At 64.2% G+C, this 19,493-nt stretch overlaps 4 protein-coding genes across 16 annotated transcripts in view; 2 read left to right on the top strand and 2 right to left on the bottom strand.

Moving 5' to 3' along the window:
• The window catches only part of DNM2 (dynamin 2), a 31,165-nt gene extending 22,541 nt beyond the window's left edge, over window positions 1-8,624 (bottom strand). For 5 of the 11 annotated variants that reach the window (XM_054807905.1, XM_054807904.1, XM_054807908.1 and 2 more), the window contains exons 1-2: window positions 8,294-8,596; window positions 1,200-1,273 (exon numbers count right to left, since the gene is read on the bottom strand). In XM_054807905.1, the coding sequence (XP_054663880.1) occupies window positions 1,200-1,273; window positions 8,294-8,454 (235 nt within the window). In that variant the 5' untranslated portion in view covers window positions 8,455-8,596. Of the gene's footprint in view, window positions 1-1,199; window positions 1,274-8,293 lie in introns of all 11 variants that reach the window. The other 6 variants (XM_054807906.1, XM_054807907.1, XM_054807910.1 and 3 more) reach the window with 3 other exon arrangements.
• Window positions 6,659-8,274, bottom strand: LOC129198544 (uncharacterized). Its single transcript, XM_054807939.1, has 3 exons — window positions 7,779-8,274; window positions 7,350-7,526; window positions 6,659-7,196 (listed from the first exon to the last, which is right to left on the bottom strand). Exons 1-3 carry the CDS (start codon window positions 8,250-8,252, stop codon window positions 7,116-7,118), a joined length of 732 nt encoding a protein of 243 aa, XP_054663914.1. The 5' UTR covers window positions 8,253-8,274; the 3' UTR covers window positions 6,659-7,115.
• A 3,100-nt stretch (window positions 8,625-11,724) lies between the features above and the next one.
• Window positions 11,725-15,244, top strand: QTRT1 (queuine tRNA-ribosyltransferase catalytic subunit 1). The gene is made up of 10 exons (XM_054807929.1): window positions 11,725-12,103; window positions 12,822-12,890; window positions 13,124-13,262; window positions 13,362-13,440; window positions 13,530-13,645; window positions 14,117-14,255; window positions 14,338-14,413; window positions 14,504-14,613; window positions 14,712-14,796; window positions 14,883-15,244. Exons 1-10 carry the CDS (start codon window positions 11,867-11,869, stop codon window positions 15,033-15,035), a joined length of 1,203 nt encoding a protein of 400 aa, XP_054663904.1. The 5' UTR covers window positions 11,725-11,866; the 3' UTR covers window positions 15,036-15,244.
• Window positions 15,245-15,577: 333 nt separating this feature from the next.
• On the top strand, window positions 15,578-19,460 carry LOC129198539 (beta-1,3-galactosyltransferase 2-like). Of its 3 annotated transcripts, none has more exons than XM_054807933.1 (2): window positions 15,578-15,593; window positions 16,892-19,460. In XM_054807933.1, the coding sequence occupies exon 2, from the start codon at window positions 16,903-16,905 to the stop codon at window positions 17,965-17,967; it is 1,065 nt and encodes a 354-aa protein (XP_054663908.1). In that variant the 5' UTR covers window positions 15,578-15,593; window positions 16,892-16,902; the 3' UTR covers window positions 17,968-19,460. The 3 variants fall into 3 exon arrangements, with proteins under 3 accessions (XP_054663908.1, XP_054663907.1, XP_054663906.1); XM_054807932.1 differs by having other exon boundaries at window positions 15,581-15,593; window positions 16,888-19,460; XM_054807931.1 differs by lacking the exon at window positions 15,578-15,593 and adding an exon at window positions 15,686-15,817 and having other exon boundaries at window positions 16,888-19,460.
• Window positions 19,461-19,493: the final 33 nt, after the last annotated feature.

Genomic DNA, 19,493 nt, shown 5'->3' with positions numbered 1-19,493 from the left:
TGCTTTATCTGGGCCTCTGCGCAGTCACCTTCAGGCGTCCGAGATTTTCCGAAAGGGAAACCTTGCTTCGAGGGGAGCGGGAAGAGAGACAGTCAGCGGGATAACAACTCCCTGGCTCCTTGCAACAGCTCCTCGGAAAGGGATTTTAATAGATTTGGGGCCACGACTTGCCCTGGGGGAGAAGGATGGTGCAACTCACTTCCTCCCTCCAACTACCCTGGGTGGGGTGAGGGGGAAATACCAGCCCTTCCCTCGCCATTCCACTCCTACCGGCTCCAGCACCTGGTGACACCTTATCATCCGAAGGCCACGACTGACATTTTGCAACTCCCTCAGGTGTTCTGGGTACCAGAAACCACAAACAGGTCACCTGAATAAAGGCGAAAGGAGCCTGCGGAGCGTGGCTCTGCCAGGACTGACCCAAACCCAGGCTTTTTTTTTTTTTTTTTTTTGATGTTTACAAAGGGAGGCTGGTTGGGAAAACGAGCCGTGCTCATGCCGCGTCCAGCTCCTCGGCGTTCCTCGCTCTGTGCGGAGGCAGGTGAACCGAGGCAGAAGGCAATTTCACAACCCCTCTGTACGAAGCGGAACTGAGTCACGGGGTGATGGGGAAGCTGCCGCACACGCTTTTAATAGCGACCACCGGCGTTTTAAATGCTTGTGTGCAGACAAAGTCCCCCTTATCATCAGGATAATGACACCATGAGGGAAACAGGCATCCGAAGAGGGCTGATGCGCTATTTTTTAACGTACCACAGTCTGATGGGGGATTTAACACATTCTGGGGAAGAAAGGCTCATCACAACCTGCTACAGAAGCCTCCTGCGTAACAGACCCTGACTTTGCAGCGTCAAGGGCAGCGTGTGTTCAAAACGAGCCCGAAGGCGATCCACGCTGCCGGCGCATGCTCTCAACCAGACACACGCCGAAATGCCAGCATCAGTGCCAAATTACAGAAACCTCCTCTCGTTTGCCCCTCCCAGGGTGGCTTTCATCCCCAAGAGCAGACATGCTCCCCAGCGGTCAAAGTCCTGTCCGAAGAACACTCAAACAAACCAGAACCGCTACCGAAATATTCGTACGCTCATTAAACAACAAATCTCGGTACTTCCTATCTGTAAGGTAACCGCGTTTGCTAGCCACGGGTTTCCACCGTCCTCTCCCTCTTCTGACGGCAGCTTCTCCTGCCCAGACCGTACCTGTCTTGGAGAAGATGAGCTGCAGGATGAGAGGCCGCCGAGTGACAATTCCAGAACCTCGGGGAAGGAAGTCCCTGCAAGGAATTAAAAGACAGATATTTACTGACGTGGTTAAATAAGTGAGTTAATGCCGTACCGGGTTGATCACCCCGATATCTAAACAGCGGGCATCGGGGGGGGATGGCGTGTGGGGGCTCGAATGCAGCTGGTCCTACGCAGAGTTGGTTCCTGCTCTGCAGCGGGAGCTGGCAGAGGGGTAAAAGACGCTCCTGGGACCACAGACACCCGTGGTAGGACAGGAACGTGCTTTCCCAGCGCCTGTCCCAGTCTCAAGGCCATCCTCCCACCTCCCCGCTATCACTCCCTGCGGAAAAGGGGAGAGAAGGGAGCCCCAGCTGCAAGGATGGGCTCAGAGGGGAAAAAAAAAAAAAAAAACCCAAACCAAAAAACAAGAGACAGACATCTTGACAGAAGGGACAAACCCACCCCCTTCTCTTTATCCTCTGACACCACACATCCTTTATGGTTTCACCCCGTTTCCCAGAAAAGCCCCCTGCGAAGAGCGAAACGAGGCGCGGAACCGCGGATGTTTCTCCTGCCTGGGGCGGCAGCTCGAGCACGCGGCGCCTTTCTGGGGTTTTTCTGCCCAGAAACGGTGCTGCTCCGACAGGCAGCTTGGTTCGGGGCCATTATCACCCAGCAAAAGGCTGCAGCTCCCTTCTACCAGGCCGAGGGTGACGGGAATCGGACGGGAAAGTGGGTTTGCCGAGCAGCTCCGTGCCGGCGGTTTTGCTTGCTTGGAAACGCGAGCGATAAGAGCTCCTTGGGAGAGGCTGGAGCAGCGCCGAGTGGATTTATTGCGTCCATTAACAACAGAACACATCCAGCTTATCAACTGAGCACGAGGAAACGTGATCGGCATCGCGGGTGGGTGGTGCCCATCGCTGGCACCCACACCCGAAGGCACCGCGGTCACAAGGAGAGGCTCCACCGGGAATTCACACCCCTCGCCTCGGCTGTACCCAACCCCACACGTCAGCATCTCCAGCTGCCTCCGATGGTTGTGAATTACAGCCGCAATATCCATGCCGGGAACATCACCTTCACCCGAACGTCCCAGAGATTTCAGAGCAAACCGCGACGCCCGAGCCACGTGCAGAGCCTCGTGGTGGAGGCAGCCTTGGGAACGAGGTTCCTCTAAATAGAAACGTGCTTTTATCACCCTGAAAAAAAAACTTCCTGCCCAACCGGGAGGACGGGTCCTGTGGCACTCGCCACAGGAGGTGGGATGCAACAGGAAGGGGAAGCATTTGAGGGTGTCTGCTTGACGGCAGCAGGAACACCAGGATCTGTTTCAGTGCCAGGAACACCAGGATCCGTTTCAGTGCTGCTCACTTAGCCGGCACGGTTACGGCTCTGCAGTTTCACTATGACGGGCCCTGTAACGCTACGTGGAGAGCGGTGGCAGCTTCCTCCTGTTGAAATAAACACCGTGAGACGCTGAAACCTTCCTCACGGTGCAACGCCTTCCCTGGGAGGGGAGAGCACCCCAGCATCTCCTACGACAGAACACGCCTCGCAGGCTCCACCCGCATCACCTCCAACCTGCCGCGTTAACGATCTCTGGGTGGGTTAACGATATAAACCCCCAGCTCCCCCCAGAGAGGCGTGCTAACCTCGAAGGAGCGGGGCTGCGGAGCACGAACTTGCTCCGCCACGGGGTCAGGCCCGAGCGACCTGCCCTTTCGACGCGAAGCGAAGCCCAACAAGAGCACGCTTCATCGGGGAGGACGGCGCGACTCCTACCCGGCAGCAGGTGTGGGCCGGCCCTTGTGCTGGGTCACCCCATCTGGCACCCGTGGATGGCAGCACGTGGGTGTTTTTACAACTGTGGGGTGTTATCACGCTCCGTCCCCGCTCGCACGCACGTTACTTTGTGGCCGGAGTTAGCAGGAACAGTGTCCTTCATGAGAAAACAGACTGCAAACACAGTGGGGGGAACCGGAGCCTTTGGCATTTTTTTTTTTTTAAACATTAAGGTGACTCAGAGACCCGGGGCAGGTGGCACGAAGCGAGACCTCAACAGGGCTGACGCAGTTCGGAGACGTAACCTCCGAGGAGTGAGGTCAAACCTGTGTTTGAAATGACAACATTAAACACGGATTTTCCCATTCGCTTGATTATTCAGAATAATCCTCTATCTCCGCTTGCCATTTGCGCGCAGCATCAGGAAACTCTGCTTTACGAAGAGAGCAAAGAGACAAAGGTCACCGGTGGAGGAAGTACATTTAATACATCCCAATCCCTATCAAATCTCCCACGGCGAAGGCGCGTGAGAGCCGGTTCCCGAGTGGTGAGCGCTGCCTCGTGCCTGCCCGGCTCTGCCTGTCCCTGCCCGGCCCCACTCCGGTTTCGGGCTCCCGTTTATCTTGAGGGATTCTTTGCCAGCGACCCCGCAGAGGCTCTTCCCCAAAATCCAGGGAAAAAACATCCTGAATACCCCGGGAAGAGACCCACAGACGGTCCTTCCACATCCCCGACATCCTTCCGAGATGCGTTTTCACTAACGAGCACCTCGCTCGCTTCCAAATTCCCCTCCTTTAGCTCCGTTTTCAGCCAGCTCTGCATGGCGATAAAACAGTTCCCCCCCCCCCCCCATTTCTGAAGCAACGCCTCACAATTAAATTGCCGTTTCTCTGACCATTGCTGCCATAAAACCCTCCCCGAGCAATTTAACCAAAGCTGTGATTTACACCCGCAAAGCTGCCGTCCCGACTCGGTGCCGACAATTCCACGCAGGCACGCAAGGTAAACCACACACCCGGGGAATATTTGCGGAGAAACCCTAAGAACAAGTCGATTCTCCCTACGAGAGGCTTAAACGCAGCATTAGCACTGGCTTAAAAATCTCAAGGAGCCACCTTGGGCCAGAGCTGTTGATGCTTGGCCGAAACGCTGGGTTTTATCTCCATTTCGGGGTCACCAAAGCATTTTACGGCGCCTGTTCAGACGGGGACGATCCCCGACGCAGGTGAAGGATCTCTCACCGAGGTCCGGCCGTCTCCATCCCCCAAACCCTGCCGCGGCGGCCGTCCGGCTTAGCCCCGGCTTTATTTACGGCTGCCGGGAGCACCGATAACGCCATCCAAAGGACTCATAATGCCCCATTGAGGTTTGGTTCCTCGACTACGCTGCTGATGGGAGGGCCTCCCCACCGCCCGGATCACAACAGCTCCATTGTCAGCCCGGTCCGAGCCACCGCCGCGCTCAATGGACGGGTTTTGTACGGCTCTGAAAATGGCTTTTACGCCATCGTTTGTCAGAGCGTCGCTGAGAGAGCCGGAGCGGAGCCGGGGGAGGCTCGGCGCCTTTAGCACGTTTGTACTGACACGACAAGGGCTCCAAAGAGGGATCGGTCAATGCACATTTCATCAGGACGTCAATGGGACGGCCTTTAATACAGCTAGTAATGTCATTTTAATGCAGTATTTTAGATTTCCTTTTGTGCTTTTCCCCACTAAATGAGAGAATCGAGTGGCTTCAGACCCCCTCCAGCAAGGCCAACCTATTTCGACACCCGCTGAAAGAGATACAGCGGCGAGATAAATTTTATCTGCGGGGAAGGAATCTAAGTCCGGCATCTAATTCAGAGATTTAGAGGCAGGGATCCAGACCTCCCGCTGACTCCTTATCCGAGCGTCAACGCTCCTTCGCATTCACCCCTGACGCCATCAACCAAAATTACTTATTCTGATGAGGGAACAATGTCTTTTTCCCTGTGACTCCTCGAAACAGAGAAACAAGATAAAGCAGGGGGATGAGCCGAAACCGCCTCGTCCACATCCTCTGCCCCTGTCTCCACCTCGCTAGCCGAGCTTCGGCGGCATGCAGGAGACCGGGACACGTCACTGAAGAACCCTGGCTCGTTACGGGAGATGAGACGCCGGGCTCGAAGTGCTGCTGAGGTCAGGCTTTCTACGGGGACTCTGCACCTTCCTAATGGGTCGGAAAAGCCAAGATTAAAGGTCAAACAGCTGCAAAAGGGAGGGAGATCAGCAAAAATAACCCCGCCGCCCATTTCTAACCAACCGTTTCCAGGAGGAAACGTGGTTAGCTGGCGTGGAAGGCCTCCTGCATCCCTTCGGGAAGCCTTCGGTAGTGTGTGGGAACAGCGAGACCTGGCACAAGGGGAAATCGGAGCGGCCGGAGCGATTTGAGCGAGCTCCAAAGCGCGGGCGCATTTCCTCCATGGCCTTTATTCCTCTCCAACTCGAATAAACCGGCAGCTTTGCCGTTTCCATCCCGTTTTGCAGACTAAAACCACCAGACACTACTCCAAGAGCAACGCTTGGTTCCTCAGCCAGAGACCGCCTTGTTTTTTAAGCCCAGCTCCCTTCCCAACAGCAGCGGCACATCCATCCACACACGTGCATTTACACAGATGTGCATTTGCACGCTCGGAAGCGGCCCCTCGGCTTCAGGCGGAAAAGCTCTCACGGATAAAACAGGGCTCGCGCGCTCAAAAGGCGGATGCTCGATGCATTTAGGTTGAAATCTAGAGCAAGCTTCGCGCGGCACGGCTGGTTTATTGTGACAGTCGGAACAGCCTGGAGGCCTCGGCGCTCATCCCCGGCCGGTCGGCATCCCGCTATCCATCCCGGGGAAACGCTCCATGCCACCAGCATGGGATAAAACCCGACGGGCTTCACCCGGGTACCCCAACAGCGTCGAGTGCTGCACCGAGATAAGCAGACAGTCCCTGCCCAGCCCTGGTAACCGATGAGCCGTTTCGGGGATATTAATCCCCAAATTGTCACGCAGAGCTGTTACGAGAGCACGTAACGTTAATCTATATTCCTCATTATCGTGTTCCCAAATAATTCTATAGGCGTGGAGAGAAAACGACGCTTTACAGAGCGGGAGATGCTGACACGCTGGTACGACAGCGACCACCGAGCCGATGGTTGGAGACTGCTGACACCAAGGCAGGGCAGAATCCACCCCACGCATAATTACCCCGTTATTAACACAAGCTGCAGAACGAATTTAGTGCCACAGGATGGGAGCAAAAGGTTCCCGGTTACAGAGACAAGATTCGGCCCTCTTGTGCAGACCCCGGCTGTCTGCGGAGCGCGTTAACCCCTCATTAAAAGCCTTCTGACAAAGACTTCAATGCTCCGAAACAAAGATTTTTAATTACCGGGGCCAGTTTTCCAGCAGCACCATAATTAGAGGCTGCCAAAATTTCCACCAGCAGCGATTTAGGAGGAACTCGACCATTTCAACCCCAACGGCAGCGAAGCTTTGGGGGGGGCGTTTCAAGCTTCACTGGTCCCGCTGACTCCTCCTCTCCCTCGCTAACACCACCGGGGTGAAAAAGCATCCCCGGGCGCGAATCCACGCTACGAATCCGACCTGCGTGAGGATAAAAAAGAAAAAAATCCAACGGCAGAAAGCACGACGGCGGGGAACTCGGGCGGCGCTTTCAAATGACGCTTTTCTACAGAGAAAGGGAACTGCCGGTGTGTCACCGCAGCAACTATGACGCCACAATAAAAAAAGCCTGAAACATCAGAAAAACCGCCTGGCTGGTTTTTTTGGGCACGTTACGGTTCACGTAGGCACCGTGGAAGAGCCGTCGCCGGTCTGTCCCTGGAAGATGCACGCCGGCCCGTGTCAGGATGGAATGACGTCACAGGAAGGCTGCTATTGTTAATATTACAGCATCCGCCCCAGCCAGGATGGGAACCCCGTCGTGTGATGCGTTTCATAGATGGAGAAAGAAGCAGCCGCCGTGAGCTGAGCTCAAGGGGCAGGAGAGGATGGGAACAAAGCGTAAGTCCAGCGACGACAGCTCCTTGCCCCACAGACTGAGCAAGCGCCCAAGGAAACGAAGACCAGCCCGGAGCCGAGCCGTTAATCGCCGCCATCCCCATAAAGGCAGGGGGAGAGAGGCAAAAGGTAGAGAAGGCTGAAGAAGCGACTCTGCCGGCGGCACTTTAGTGCAGAAGCAGAAGTTATTTGCAATTGCGGTGGATTTCAAAAGCACCCGGCAAGATTTTTAAACCCCACAGCGTTAGCGTGAGGTGAAATCAGCTCTGGACCCCCCTGTTATCGAGGTGGACATGTTCTCCTCCCCACCCTTCGCACCTTGGGCTGGGCATCAAGCCCACGGCTTTGCCTTATCCTGACCACGCTGACTGCCCCGTAGCAAGGCCCCGACACCCCCTCAGCTCCCAGGAGGGGTCCGGCTGAGAGCTCGGCACTATCTCGAGGGCACACATCCCCGACAGGAGCAGGAACAACTGCAGACCCGAGGTTATCAGCCTGGAAACAGAAGCGTCTTTACAGTGTGAGACCTTGTGAGCAAACGCCCTCGTGCCGAGGACGGCGATGGGGAGCGAGAGGGGTGAAAGGCCGCGCTCCTGCTTTGCCAGCGCTCTGGTTTAGCATCCTGGTGGCTCAGCATCAGCCGCCTCTGCCGGGAGGCGTTCCCAGGGCGTCCCGGGAGAAGCCGGAGATGCCGATGAGCACCAGGACGAGCCTCCACGGCGGGTGGGCAGCCCATGGGAGGCTCACCTGCCTGGCAGCATCCTCCACGGCCATGGCACCGCCGCCGTCTCGCTGTTCAGGGATGGTGCGGGGCTCCGGTGCAGCGGGTCTGCACCTGCCATGGCCGCGCATCCTCGGCCTGGCCCCCGCCCCGCAGCGGGAGCCCCCCTTCTCGTATTCACAGAGCCCGTCTACGCCAACTTCGTGCGCTCCAGCCACGGCCCGAGCCCCCGCCTGCGCCGCTGGCGTAAGGGGACGCCGGTGACCCGCTCCACCGGGGCCGCGCCTTACGCCAAGTGCGTAAGGCACGGCCGGGCGAGGGGAGCGGGCCGCCGGGGCGCTCCGCAGTTTGCGTAGCGGCGGCGGAACCCGCGCGGGGGGGGGTGGGGGTGTCCCCTCAGGCCGCGCCCGCGCCCTACGCAGGCGGGATTCACGAAGCGCGCTTACGCCAGTAGCGCAGCGGCGGGCGGGCAGCAGCGGCGGCGACGGCGCCGCCGTCATCGTACGCGCCGGCCGCCCCTCCCCTTCGCTCCGAGACTCACCGGCCCACGAAGTTCTCGAGCACCGAGCTCTTGCCCGCGCTCTGCCCGCCCACCACGGCGATCTGCGGCAGGTCGAGGTGGCAGCTCTGCCCGATGGAGCTGAACGCGTCCTGCAGCTTGTTCACCAGCGGGATCAGCTCCTCCATGCCCCGGTTCCCCATGGCGGCGCGGGGGTGGTGGGGGGAACCACGCTCCCGCTTTCCCGGTGGCGGCTCCTCCTCACAGGGCCCGCGGCGGCGGCGACCAAACTTCCCCTCCGAGTCTCCTCATCCGGCACTGGCGACACCCCGCCGCTCCCGCCCCGCTCCCCTCAGCCCGCGCAGCCATTGGCCGGCTCGACCGTCGATCAGAGGAACCAGCCGAGCGGAGCGGAGCAGAGGCCTGTCAGTCAGCAGGGAGGGCGGGACAAGGAAGCCGCGCCCCTTCTCTACCGTTCCATTGGCCTCCCACCGCGTCGCTCATCCCTACCAGCCAATGGGAGGAGGAGCTGGCCTGTCAGATGAGGCGGTGCTGCTGGGACTCCCGCCCCTCGACTCGCTCCTGCCATTTTATTGGTAGAGACGGCTGCCGCTCCGGCAAGCTAGCGAATCACTACCCGAAAAAGACCGACGAGTTCACCTGCCTCTCCCCACCCGCCCTCCCCCTCTTTGGACAACGCGCCTGCCACTCTTCCAAATTGACCAACCCAGCCGGAGAGGAGACTCGGAGGGAGAAAACCCTCTCGCGATTCGCCAGTCGACTGTCAATTAACAATCCCTGCCAGCCGATTGGCTGCTTGGGTGCTTTCCCCCTCCCCTTCCCGGGCACAGCCCGGTGACCGTAGACCCCCGTGTAGACGCGCACTCCCGACGGCCGATCCTGAGGCGAGGCCCCGGGACCGGACCGACCCCCCCCGGGCCCCCCCAGACACCCCCCGGCCCCGGGGGACCCCCAGACCAACAGCCCGGCCACGGCATTCACCTCGGGGGAGGGGGGGAGAGGGGGTCTTTATTTCACACCCTGGCCCCCGCGGCGTCAACTGGTGCGAAGGCCCGTCCCGTGCCGGGGGCTCCCCTCACCGCCCCACGCCGCCCTGGCCGGTCTCCGGTACCGGCGGGCTGCCTCGGCGTCGCGGCGAGACCGGGGTCTGCATGCCGGTCACCAACCGGCTGAGTCCCGCCGGGAACCGGCCAGCGCAGAGGACGTCCGAGCTGCTCCTGGAAGAGACGGCGGGGTGTGGGGGCGAGGCCGGCACCGGCACCGGCAACCCCCACGGCCGGGCAGCGCCGGCGGCGTCGCCTACCTCAGCTCGGCGGGGGTCTGGGGGCCGGGAACCGGCGGGAAGGAGGGCAGGGAGCGGCGCTGGCGGCAGAGGTAGCCAGAGGGCAGGTCCTGGGGCAGGTCGGCGTCCGGGCGCTCCAGCGGCAGGGCCATCTCTGGGGCAGGGAGGGGGCGAAGGCGCCGTCAGCCCCCGGTCGACCCCTCCCGGGAGGGGAGCGGGGGGTCCCTCGGCACCCGAAAAGCACCTCCGAGGGCGGCGGCGCCTGGGTTTGGGGGTCGAGCAACCTGGGGAAAGCCCCCAGAGCTTCCCGGCACGGGCCAGAGGGTGAACTGGGGGGCCGGACCCCCCCCTTCCTGGGGGAAACCCTCCCTGCCGGCATCCCTACCGCTCCGGATCCGGCTCAGCTCCGGTCCCAGCAGCTTCCCGTCCATGCTCAGCAGGATGTATTTCTCCATCCGGAGCTCCGGGCTCAGCCGATCCACCATCCGCCGGTTCGGTCGTTCTTGCGCCTCCGGCTGCCGCGGATCCGGGAGCTCGGTGCGGCCGGGATGCACCGTATCCATCTTCCAGCTGGGAAAAGGGAAGGAGAAGACAAGGATCGTCACGGCTCCGGTCACGGCCGGTTGGGAAGAGACACGGCCGGTTTCAGACACGGCCGAGCTGCGACCGGGACACCCTGGAGAAATGTCGGTCCCCAGCCCCGCTTCCTGCACAGGGAGGGGGGGAACTGAGGGCCAGGAGCAGCTCGTCCCCAAAATTGGGGGGTTCTGTCCCTGGTGAGCCCCCCCAGACACAGCCGCGGCAGGTCAGGGGGAAGATTTGTGTCCCCATCACCCGCTCGTGGCTCCGGGTTATTCAAACCCGCCGGCGTTACCATAACCTGGGCTCAACCGAGCCGCCGCCGTTGCCAGCGGCTGTTTCCCTTCCTCTTCCCCTCTCTGGAAAAGAGTAATTAAACCCTTTGCCGTGCTTGGCGAGTCGATTCCCAGATCCCCAGCGTCATTTCTGAGATAAAACCCTGCGGTTTTGGGAGGGAGAGCGGACGAGGGGGCAGCTGGGATCGGCTCCTGGCACGTCAGGCTGCTCCGGGCTCTGCTGAACCGGGCGGCACAGCTCCGGGCGGGATTCACCCGGCTCCATCGCAGCCCCGGCTGCCACGTGCCTCCACCTCCCTTGGCATCCCTCCCTCATCTAGCTCGTTAACCTTATAACGAGTTCATCACCACGGTTCCGCACTCCTCACCACGAAGGAGAGAGCCCGGCGCGGGGGGGTTTCCAGATCATTCCTGAAAACTCTTTTAATTTGGTTTTTAGTGATTTCTAACAGGATGCTCCTGCCACGCCTGAGCCAGCTCGGGGCGCGTCCCCTGTCCCAGTGGATGGTCTGGGGGCCCCCCCAAACAGCACAGTCGTAGACGCTCCACCAAGCTCCCCGGTAGAGAACCGTATATCTGGTTTGGGAACCGTTAGCTCTTCCCCGGGGGAGGTTACCTCCTTTAGACGGGCGGGTTCCCACGCACCAAGCCGGCACGCTCACCTCCCTCGCGCCAGGAGCCGATTACAGCAGAGTCTGGAGAAACAATAGAAAAAAAAAAAGACATTTATGTCAAAACAGGGAATATTTCCCCAACTGTGGCTTCCCACGTGCGAGGGCTGGGCTGCTGCTCTTACCCCTGCCAGACCTTCCACCGACCTGACCTGGCCCTTAACACCCCCCGGGACCTGCCCCAGGGGGAAAACGGGGTGCTGGGGGGTGAAGGGAGGGGGGGTCTCTCCCTGCTCGGGGATTTGATGGTCCTGACCTGGGGTCCCGGGTACAGCTGGCCCGGGGGATCCCGAGGGGCTGGACCGAGCTGTCGTGTGAGGGGAAACTGAGGCAGGGGGTGGAGGGGGAGGCTTCCCCTGGGGGGCTTAGGGACCAGAGGAGGGGGCTCTCCCCAAAACTAGGGAGGCAGAGGAGGGGGCTCTCCCTGGGGGGCATAGGGACCAGGGGAGGGGGCTCTCCCAAGGGACAAGGGGGCAAAGGAGGGGGCTCTCCCCAGGAGTCACAGGGGTGAGGAGGGGGCTCTCCCAGGGATCACGGAGGGGGGGGGAAGGAGGGGGCTCTCCCCGGGGGACATGGGGGAGCCGGGGAGCGGGGGGGGGGAGCTCTCCCGAAAGACACGGGGACCGGAGAAGGGTCCCCCCGCCCCGCCGAGGCCCAGCGCCGAGGCCGAAGCCCCAACATGGCGGCCGCGTTGCCCCTGGTTACGATCACTTCCGGCGGGACGCGGCGGCGGTCGGAAGCATGAGCCACGTGGGGGAGCGGGAAGATGGCGGCGCCCATGGCGGCAGGGCCGGGCCCGGCGCCGCTGCTGCGGGTGGTGGCGGAGTGCGGGAGGAGCCGGGCGCGGGCCGGCGAGCTGCGGCTACCGCATGGCCCCGTCCCCTGCCCCGTCTTCATGCCCGTGGGTACCCGCGGGACCGCCAAAGGCGTCACGGCGGCCCAGCTCGCCGCGCTCGGCTGCCGCATCTGCCTCGGCAACACCTACCACCTCGGCACGCGGCCGGTGAGCGCCGCCGCGGCGGGGGGCGGGGGCGGAGGGGACAGGGGGTAAACGGACCAGGAGGGGCCACCGGGGCCGGGGTAGGGCCCGCCCGCAGCCACCGGGAGCCCCGCCCCCGAGAGAGGCCCCGCCCCCGAGAGGCCCCGCCCCCGAGAGAGGCCCCGCCCCGTGCGCCCACGCTATTGGGTGGTCACGCCCCTCTGGCCACGCCCCTGGAGGCTCCGCCCATCTGTGCCCGTGGGAGCGAGGGCTCGGGTGGCCCCGCCCCCTCCATGGCCCCGCCCCCTGGGGGCTCCCCCTGCCCCGGGCTGAGCCCCCCCAGCGCCCCCCCCCCGTGTCCCCCTTTCCCCCCCCAGTGCCCCCCAGTTCCCCCCCCGGTGTCCCCCGGTTTCCCCCCCCGTGCCCCCCCGGTTTCCCCCCCCGGTGCCCCCCAGTCCCCCCCCCAAGTGTCCCCGGTTCCCCCCCCAGTGCCCCCCAGTTCCCCCCCCGGTGTCCCCCGGTTCCCCCCCCCGTGCCCCCCAGTTCCCCCCCCCCGGTGTCCCCCGGTTCCCCCCCCAGTGTCCCCCAGTTCCCCCCCCAAGTGTTCCCGGTTCCCCCCCCCCAGTGCCCCTCTTTCCCCCCCCCAGTGTTCCCCCCCCGGTGTTCCCCCTCAGTGTCCCCATTCCCCCCCCGGTGCCCCCCCTTTCCCCCCCCCCCCAGCCTGACCCCGTCCCCACGGCAGGGCCCGGAGCTGGTGCAGCGTGCCGGCGGCCTCCACAGCTTCATGGACTGGCCCCACAACCTGCTGACGGTGAGGGGGGGGGGGGGCGGGACCCCCACCTTGGAGGGGGGGGCAGTGTGTGTGTGACACCCCCAGACCCCCCTCCAGGGACCCCCAGCTCCCCCAACCCCCTCCCCACAGCCCCGGGGCTCCCGATCCACCCCCACCCCAGGGGGTGCTGAGCATCACCCCCCCCCCTCCAGCCCCGTTATTGGGGTCCCCCGTGTGTGTCCCCCCCCCGACGCCTGTCCCTGCCCCCCCAGGACAGCGGGGGCTTCCAGATGGTCTCGCTGGTGGAGCTGTCGGAGGTGACGGAGGAGGGGGTCCGCTTCCGCTCCCCCTACGGCGGGGAGGAGATCCTGCTCAGCCCCGAGAAGTCCATCGAGATCCAGAACGCCCTGGGTGAGGCCGGGGGGAGCGAACCCCAAAATCCCTGGGGGGGGGGGGGGGTTGGGAAATATATCCCGGGACAAACCCCCCCCCCCAACCCTCTCCCCGCAGGTGCCGACATCGTGATGCAGCTGGACGACGTGGTGAGCAGCACCACGACGGGGCCGCGCGTGGAGGAGGCCATGCACAGGTCCGGGACCCCCCCCCCCCCAGATCCGCCCCCCGCTGCCCCCTGGGCCCCCCCCCCTCGGCCCTGACACCCCCCCCCCCACCCCCCAGGTCCGTCCGCTGGCTCGACCGCTGCATCGCCGCCAACCGCCGCCCCGAGCGGCAGAACCTCTTCGCCATCATCCAGGGGGGGCTGGACCCGGCCCTGCGCACCCAGTGCCTGGAGGGTACCAGGGATGCGCCCCCCCCCCACCGCCTTCCTCCCACTCCTCATCCTCCTCCCTCTTCCCACCTTCATCCCGCTCCCCGTCTGCCCCCTGTTCCCCATCTTCTTGCTCCCCATCATCTCCCCCCCCCTCCCCGCCACCGGCTCCCTGGGGGGGGTCCAGGGTTCCCTGGGGGGTGTTGGGGATCCCTGGGGGGGGGGATTGGGGGTCCCTGGGGGGGTTTGGGGGTCCGTGGGGATGGTTCAGGGATCCCTGGGGGGGGTTTAGGGGGTCCCTGGGGGGGGTTTGGGGATCCCCGGGGGGGGTCAGGGGTTCCTGGGGGGGGTCAGGGGTCCCTGGGGGGGGGTTGGGGATCCCCGGGGGGGGGGTCAGAGGTTCCTGGGGGGGGGTGTCAGGGGTCCCTGGGGATGTTTGGGGGTCCCTGGGGCGGCTCAGGGGTCCTTGGGGTGCTCACAGCTCCCCCCCCCCCAGAGATGACCCGTCGGGACGTCCCCGGTTTCGCCATCGGGGGCCTGAGCGGGGGTGAGGAGAAGGACCGGTTCTGGCGGATGGTGAAGCTCAGCACCGACCGCCTGCCGCGGGACAAGCCCCGGTACCTGATGGGCGTAGGGTAGGTCCCTGGGGGGGGGGGCGGGATGTGGGGCTCAGCCCCCCCCCCCCTTCCCCGGCTCAGCCCCCACTCCCCTCCACAGCTACGCCACCGACCTGGTGGTCTGCGTCGCTCTGGGCTGCGACATGTTCGACTGCGTCTTCCCCACCCGGACGGCGGTGAGAGGCTGGGGATGAGAACTGGGGGGGGACACACACACGGACACCCCCCCCCCCCCCCCAGCCCTGACCCCCGTCCCCTCCCCGCAGCGTTTCGGCTCAGCCCTGGTCCCCTGGGGTTCGCTGCAGCTGAAGAACAAACAATTCGCCAAAGATTTCCGCCCCATCGACGAGAAGTGCCGCTGCCCCACCTGCCAGCGGTGCGTGGGGGGGACCCAGAGGAGCGGAGGGGGGACGGGACACACCGGGAATGGGGGTACGACCCCCCCCCCCCCAACCCCTTTTGTCCCCCATCCAGGCACAGCCGCGCGTACCTGCACGCCCTGGTGCGCAGCGAGACGGCCGCCCTGCACCACCTCACCGTCCACAACATCGCCTACCAGGTGGGCTGGGGGGGGGGACACAAAAATGGGGGGTGGGGGGAGTCCCGGGGTCCTTTTTAACGCCCCCCCCCCCCCCTCCCCCATAGCTGAACCTGATGGGCTCCATCCGGGAGAGCATCCTGGCCCAGCGCTTCCCCGAATTCGTCCGGGAGTTCCTGAGCACCATGTACGGGGCGCGGGAGAGGGTCCCCGCCTGGGTCCTGGAGGCTCTGGGTGCCGCCGGCATCACCCTGGACTGACGGGGACCCCCCCCCCTGCACCCCCCCCAGCATCCCCGGGGCAGGGGGGGGGCTGAGCGCCCTGGCAGCCCCCCGTTCCCCCCACGGGCGGTTTTATTCTTTCCGTACGTTTATTTTTGTACCGGTTCATGGGGGGGGGGGGTTTGTACTATTTTGCATTTTATTTTATTTTATTTTTTTTAAGGTGGCTGCAGCCAAATAAAGTTTCTTGGTGGGAAAAGCGGCTCGTGTGGCTCTGAATGGGTCTGGGGGGGGTGCAGAGGGGTCTGGGGGGACCCAGAGGGGTCTGGGGGGGGGGGGCAGAGGGGTCGGGGGGGTGGGGGTGGGGTGTTTGCCCATGGCGGGGGCTCGGTGGCCCCACGGCGGGTGGGGGGGGGGGCTGGAGGCGTCGTGGCCGGGGCCGTGGGTCAGGCGGGGCACGTGGCCGGGGCGCCGTGGGGAGGAAGTTTGTGGACGGGGTGGGGTGGCCAGGGCTGCGTCAGCCGCCTCCCGCAATTTATGCCGCTGCCGGGCACCCCGGGCCCCACTTGCAGCCGCAGCGCCGGGGCTGACGGGAGGGTGAGCGGCACCGGGGATCCACTGGGATCCACTGGGATGAGCTGGGGGCGGCGGGTGGGGTGAACTGGGAGCAACTGGGAAGGGTTGGGAGCTGCAGCAAGAGGAGTCGCAGGAGAAATGGGGAGAACTGGGCAGGGAGGGGAGCTGCACCCTGGGGGAACTGGGATGAACTGGGGACGGAACAGGAGCCGCATGTCAGAGGAACTGGGATGAACTGGGCAAGGGTGAGTGCTGCAATCCCAGGGGTGAACTGGGAGAACTGGGCAGAGTTGGGCTCTTGGCTCCGGGACCCCCTCAGGTACCACCGGGCCAGGGACAGGCGGCAGGACCCCCCAACTGGTTGTACTGGTTTAACTGGCCGGGGCGCCTGGGTGGGTGTGGGAAATGGCAGGGGGGGAGAGGCTGAACTGGGACCCACCGACCCCCCCAGCCCCGGGACCCAGCGCAGCCACTTCGCCGGGGCCGGGACCCCCCGGGGCTCCCCCCAACCCTCCCCTGCCCCCCCCAGGGCTCCCCCCAGACCCCTCCCTGCCCCCCCCCCGTCTCGCCCCCTTTGAACCCCCCTCTGTACCCCAAATCTCCTCCTGACCCCTCTCTGCACCCCCGGACCTCCCCCATCTCTCTCTGTCCCCCCCCGACCCCTCTGTGCCCCCCCCGTGCCCCCCGGGATGCCGACACCGCCGGCAGTGGGGCTCCGGTGCGGATCGGTGACCCCCGACCCCCCGGGCAGACCCAGCCCCAGGGGTCCCCTTTGGGGCAAGGGGGGTCCCCGCACCAGGGGCCGGGGCTGGACCCCCCCCAGGCTGCTCCCCCCGGCATCGTGCCCACCCCCAGTGGGAACCGTCACCGGGCTGGGGGGCTGCGGCGTCTCCCGGGGTTCCCTCGCCGCCGCGGTGTTTGTGCCAGGCCCGGGCTGGGGTGGGGGGGCCCACGGCTTCACCCCCAGCACCGCCGGCGCGTTCCCTCCCTTATTGCACCCGGCCCCTCTTATCAGCGCCCGGCCCCGCTGCGGCTGCGCCGAGGCTGCTCCGGCCACGCTGCGGTGGGCGAGGGGCTACCGACGGGGCTGGGGGGCACCCGCCACGGCCCCCCGGCTCAGCTCGGCCTGCGGCATGGCGCCGCGAGGTCCCAAAACGCGGCGGCCCCGGCGGGCGGAGAGAGCGGCTGGGTGGGCGCCGAGCGGCTGGGTGGGCGCCGAGCGGGCGGGTTTTGGGTGCCAAGGGAGCGTTCGGGGGGCGAGGGGGGGGGGGTGGGCGTCCCGCCGTGGCTCTGAGGCCCCGGATCTCGCCCGCAGGCAGCAGCCGGAGCCATGAAGTGCCAGGTGAGCCCCCGCCTGCTGCTGCTGCCCGTCCTGGCGGCGCTGGCGCTGCTGGGGCTGCGGGTGCAACGCTTCGCCGAGGAGCCCGTCACCACCGCGCCCCTCCTGCCCGGCCCCGACCGAGACGCCGTCGACCCGCGGCACCGCCCCGCGGCGGCTTTCCAGTGGCACGGGGCGCCGGATTCGCGCGGCAACGTCACGGTGAAGCCGGCCCCCACGCGGCACCCGCTGCAGCCCCCCTACCCTTACCCCTACCGCTTCCTCCTCAACGAGCCCCACAAGTGCCGGGAGCGGACGCCCTTCCTGGTGCTGCTGGTGGTGACGGAGCCGGGGGACATGGCCGGCAGGAACGTCATCCGGCAAACCTGGGGCAACGAAAGCTCGGTGCCGGGGGTCGCCATCCTCCGTCTCTTCCTCCTCGGCGTCCACCCGGTGTTCGGGCAGGAGCTGCGGGCGGTGCTGGAGGAGGAGAGCCTTCTCTACCACGATCTCCTCCAACAAGACTTCTTGGACACCTACAACAACCTGACGTTGAAGACGTTGATGGGCATGGAGTGGGTGAGCAAGCACTGCCCCAACGCCAGCTACGTGATGAAGGCCGACCGCGACGTCTTCCTCAACCTGGGTTACCTGGTACGACGGTTCCTGGTGCCCCCCAAGAAGAATTTCATGACGGGTTACATCTACCGCAACACGGGGCCGTTGCGCAGCAAAGCCTACAAGTGGTACGTGCCCCCCGAGGTCTACCCCAACACCACCTACCCGCCCTACTGCGGCGGACCCGGCTACGTCTTCTCCGGCGATTTGGCCGGCAAAATCTACGCCGTCGCCCAAACTTTGCCCGTCATCAACATGGAGGATTCTTTCGTGGGCATCTGCCTGCACGCGCTGGGCGTCAGCGTTACCGGCAGCCCCTGGGGCGTCTTCAATATGTACCGGCTCGAGTACGAGAAGTGCCGGTTCTCCCGGCTGGTGATGGTCCATCACTACCAGCCCCAGGACCTGCTCAAGGTCTGGCCGCACTTCCAGAAGGCAAACGTGACGTGCCAGAGCTAGCCACGGCCGGAGGGCTGAGCCGTGCCGGGGCATCCCCCGTCCCCGGCGGTGGGTACCGTGTCCCCTCCCCGTGCCAGGACCCGCCGGCTTCACTCCCTCCGTTGACTTTCTGGCCAGTGTCCGGCTCTCGAGCAGCCGCTCGGGGCCATCTCCAAACCTCAGGTCTCTTCGGGGGGACCCCCACCCCTCCGCCACGGACAGATTTCCACCCCAGATTGAGCCACGGGCTGGTGCCGAGGGTTTCGCTCGTGGCACCGGCTCCTCCACTTTTTTAATATTATTATTGATTTGGGTTGGTTTTGGTTTTTTTTTTTTTGCACTGAGCCTGCTAGGCTCAGGGGTTGGGGATCACGCCGGCGGTAAAGCTGTGCCCACGTTAAATTATAACCACCGTCTGTAATAAAAAGGGCTGGAGCCAGCCAGAACAAGCTCGCCAGCCTCCTCCTCTCTCCCGGTGCCGGCACCGCGCCTCGGTCACCCACCGGCACGAACCCTCCGCCATCTCCTCCCGTCCCGGGGCTCCTGCAACGCCGGCGGCGGAGACGCAACGAGATCGCGGCGCTGAGAAGGGGCCGCTATCGCCGAAAGGCCGGCTCCAGCCCCGGTGTTTGCTTTGGCTGTTGACTCATCGGGGCGGTAACAGGTTGCACTTGGGTCCAGCTCTGCCGTCAGCACGGAGAGAAGCAGAAACGCCGGTGCAAGATTTAGTCAAAAGGCACATGCCGCACGCCAGAGGAGGCACGTTCACGTGCGTACAAGGTGCGTGTGGTGGGACGGCACCGGTGCAACGACCGATAAGGCTCCGGGGTGGTTCTGGTGCCGCTTAAAGGAGCTGAAGAGGCAGCTCTGGACTTATTTTTGGTGAAAAAGGCGCAATTTTGTAGCCCAAACGCCAGCTGCCCCCCCCCCAGCTTTGGTGTAACCTGGCAGCTGCCTGCACCTGAGAGGAGCCGCTCCGCACCGTCGGTTCCCCGGGCCGGCACACGGCAAACACCGCCCCACCTTGCCCCACAATGGCGAGTAAACCGAAGCCGCTCGTGGTTTTTTTAATTCCTGATGAAGAATGCTGTAATTACGGGCAGGAGCTGGCAGGACCAGGAAGTCACCACAGGGATTTATTTACACCAGGAAGTCCCCGCCGTGCACAGTCGCCCAAAAAACCCTCTCGCCAGGCTCAAGCGTCCTTCCTTGAGGGCTCCACCGCGCACCGAGAACTCGGCGGCTCTGCCCGTTACCCACCGCGGCGCCGGAACGGGGGCAGCCCCCTCGTGCCGCAGGTCCGGGGAGCCGCCGTCATCTCCGGCGCGGTGGTTTAATCGCCGGCAAAGGCGATAATTTGGTCTTACCCGAGGCTGGAGCCAGCCCATCTCGCTCCTCCGCTGGGCTCGGGCTGCCGCTCCCCTGGCCAAAGCCCCTGGGGGGGTTTAGTCTCAAACCCGAGAATTTAAGGTCATTAAAATTACAGAAAGCGGAGACTATCCTGAATTTAGGGGGTTTCTAAGCGGGGCGCACTGTGAAACGAGACG

The sequence above is a fragment of the Grus americana genome, chromosome 33, assembly GCF_028858705.1.
Source record: "Grus americana isolate bGruAme1 chromosome 33, bGruAme1.mat, whole genome shotgun sequence".
Lineage (NCBI taxonomy): Eukaryota > Metazoa > Chordata > Aves > Gruiformes > Gruidae > Grus > Grus americana.
Note: the sequence above shows the minus strand (reverse complement) of the source record. Positions and strands in the feature narration are given on the sequence as shown.

What these genes read in the sequence shown, in the direction of transcription:
- QTRT1 (XM_054807929.1), top strand. Translation starts at nt 11,867, where the DNA reads ATGGCGGCGCCCATGGCGGCAGGGCCGGGCCCGGCGCCGCTGCTGCGG. An exon ending in GTGGAGGAGGCCATGCACAG is followed by an intron (nt 13,441 to 13,529) that starts GTCCGGGACCCC and finishes CCCACCCCCCAG; the next exon opens with GTCCGTCCGCTGGCTCGACC. An exon ending in CGCTGCCCCACCTGCCAGCG is followed by an intron (nt 14,614 to 14,711) that starts GTGCGTGGGGGG and finishes TCCCCCATCCAG; the next exon opens with GCACAGCCGCGCGTACCTGC.
- LOC129198544 (XM_054807939.1), bottom strand. Translation starts at nt 8,252, where the DNA reads ATGACGGCGGCGCCGTCGCCGCCGCTGCTGCCCGCCCGCCGCTGCGCT. An exon ending in TGGAGGATGCTGCCAGGCAG is followed by an intron (nt 7,527 to 7,778) that starts GTGAGCCTCCCA and finishes TTCTGTTTCCAG; the next exon opens with GCTGATAACCTCGGGTCTGC. An exon ending in GGCTTGATGCCCAGCCCAAG is followed by an intron (nt 7,197 to 7,349) that starts GTGCGAAGGGTG and finishes TCTGCACTAAAG; the next exon opens with TGCCGCCGGCAGAGTCGCTT.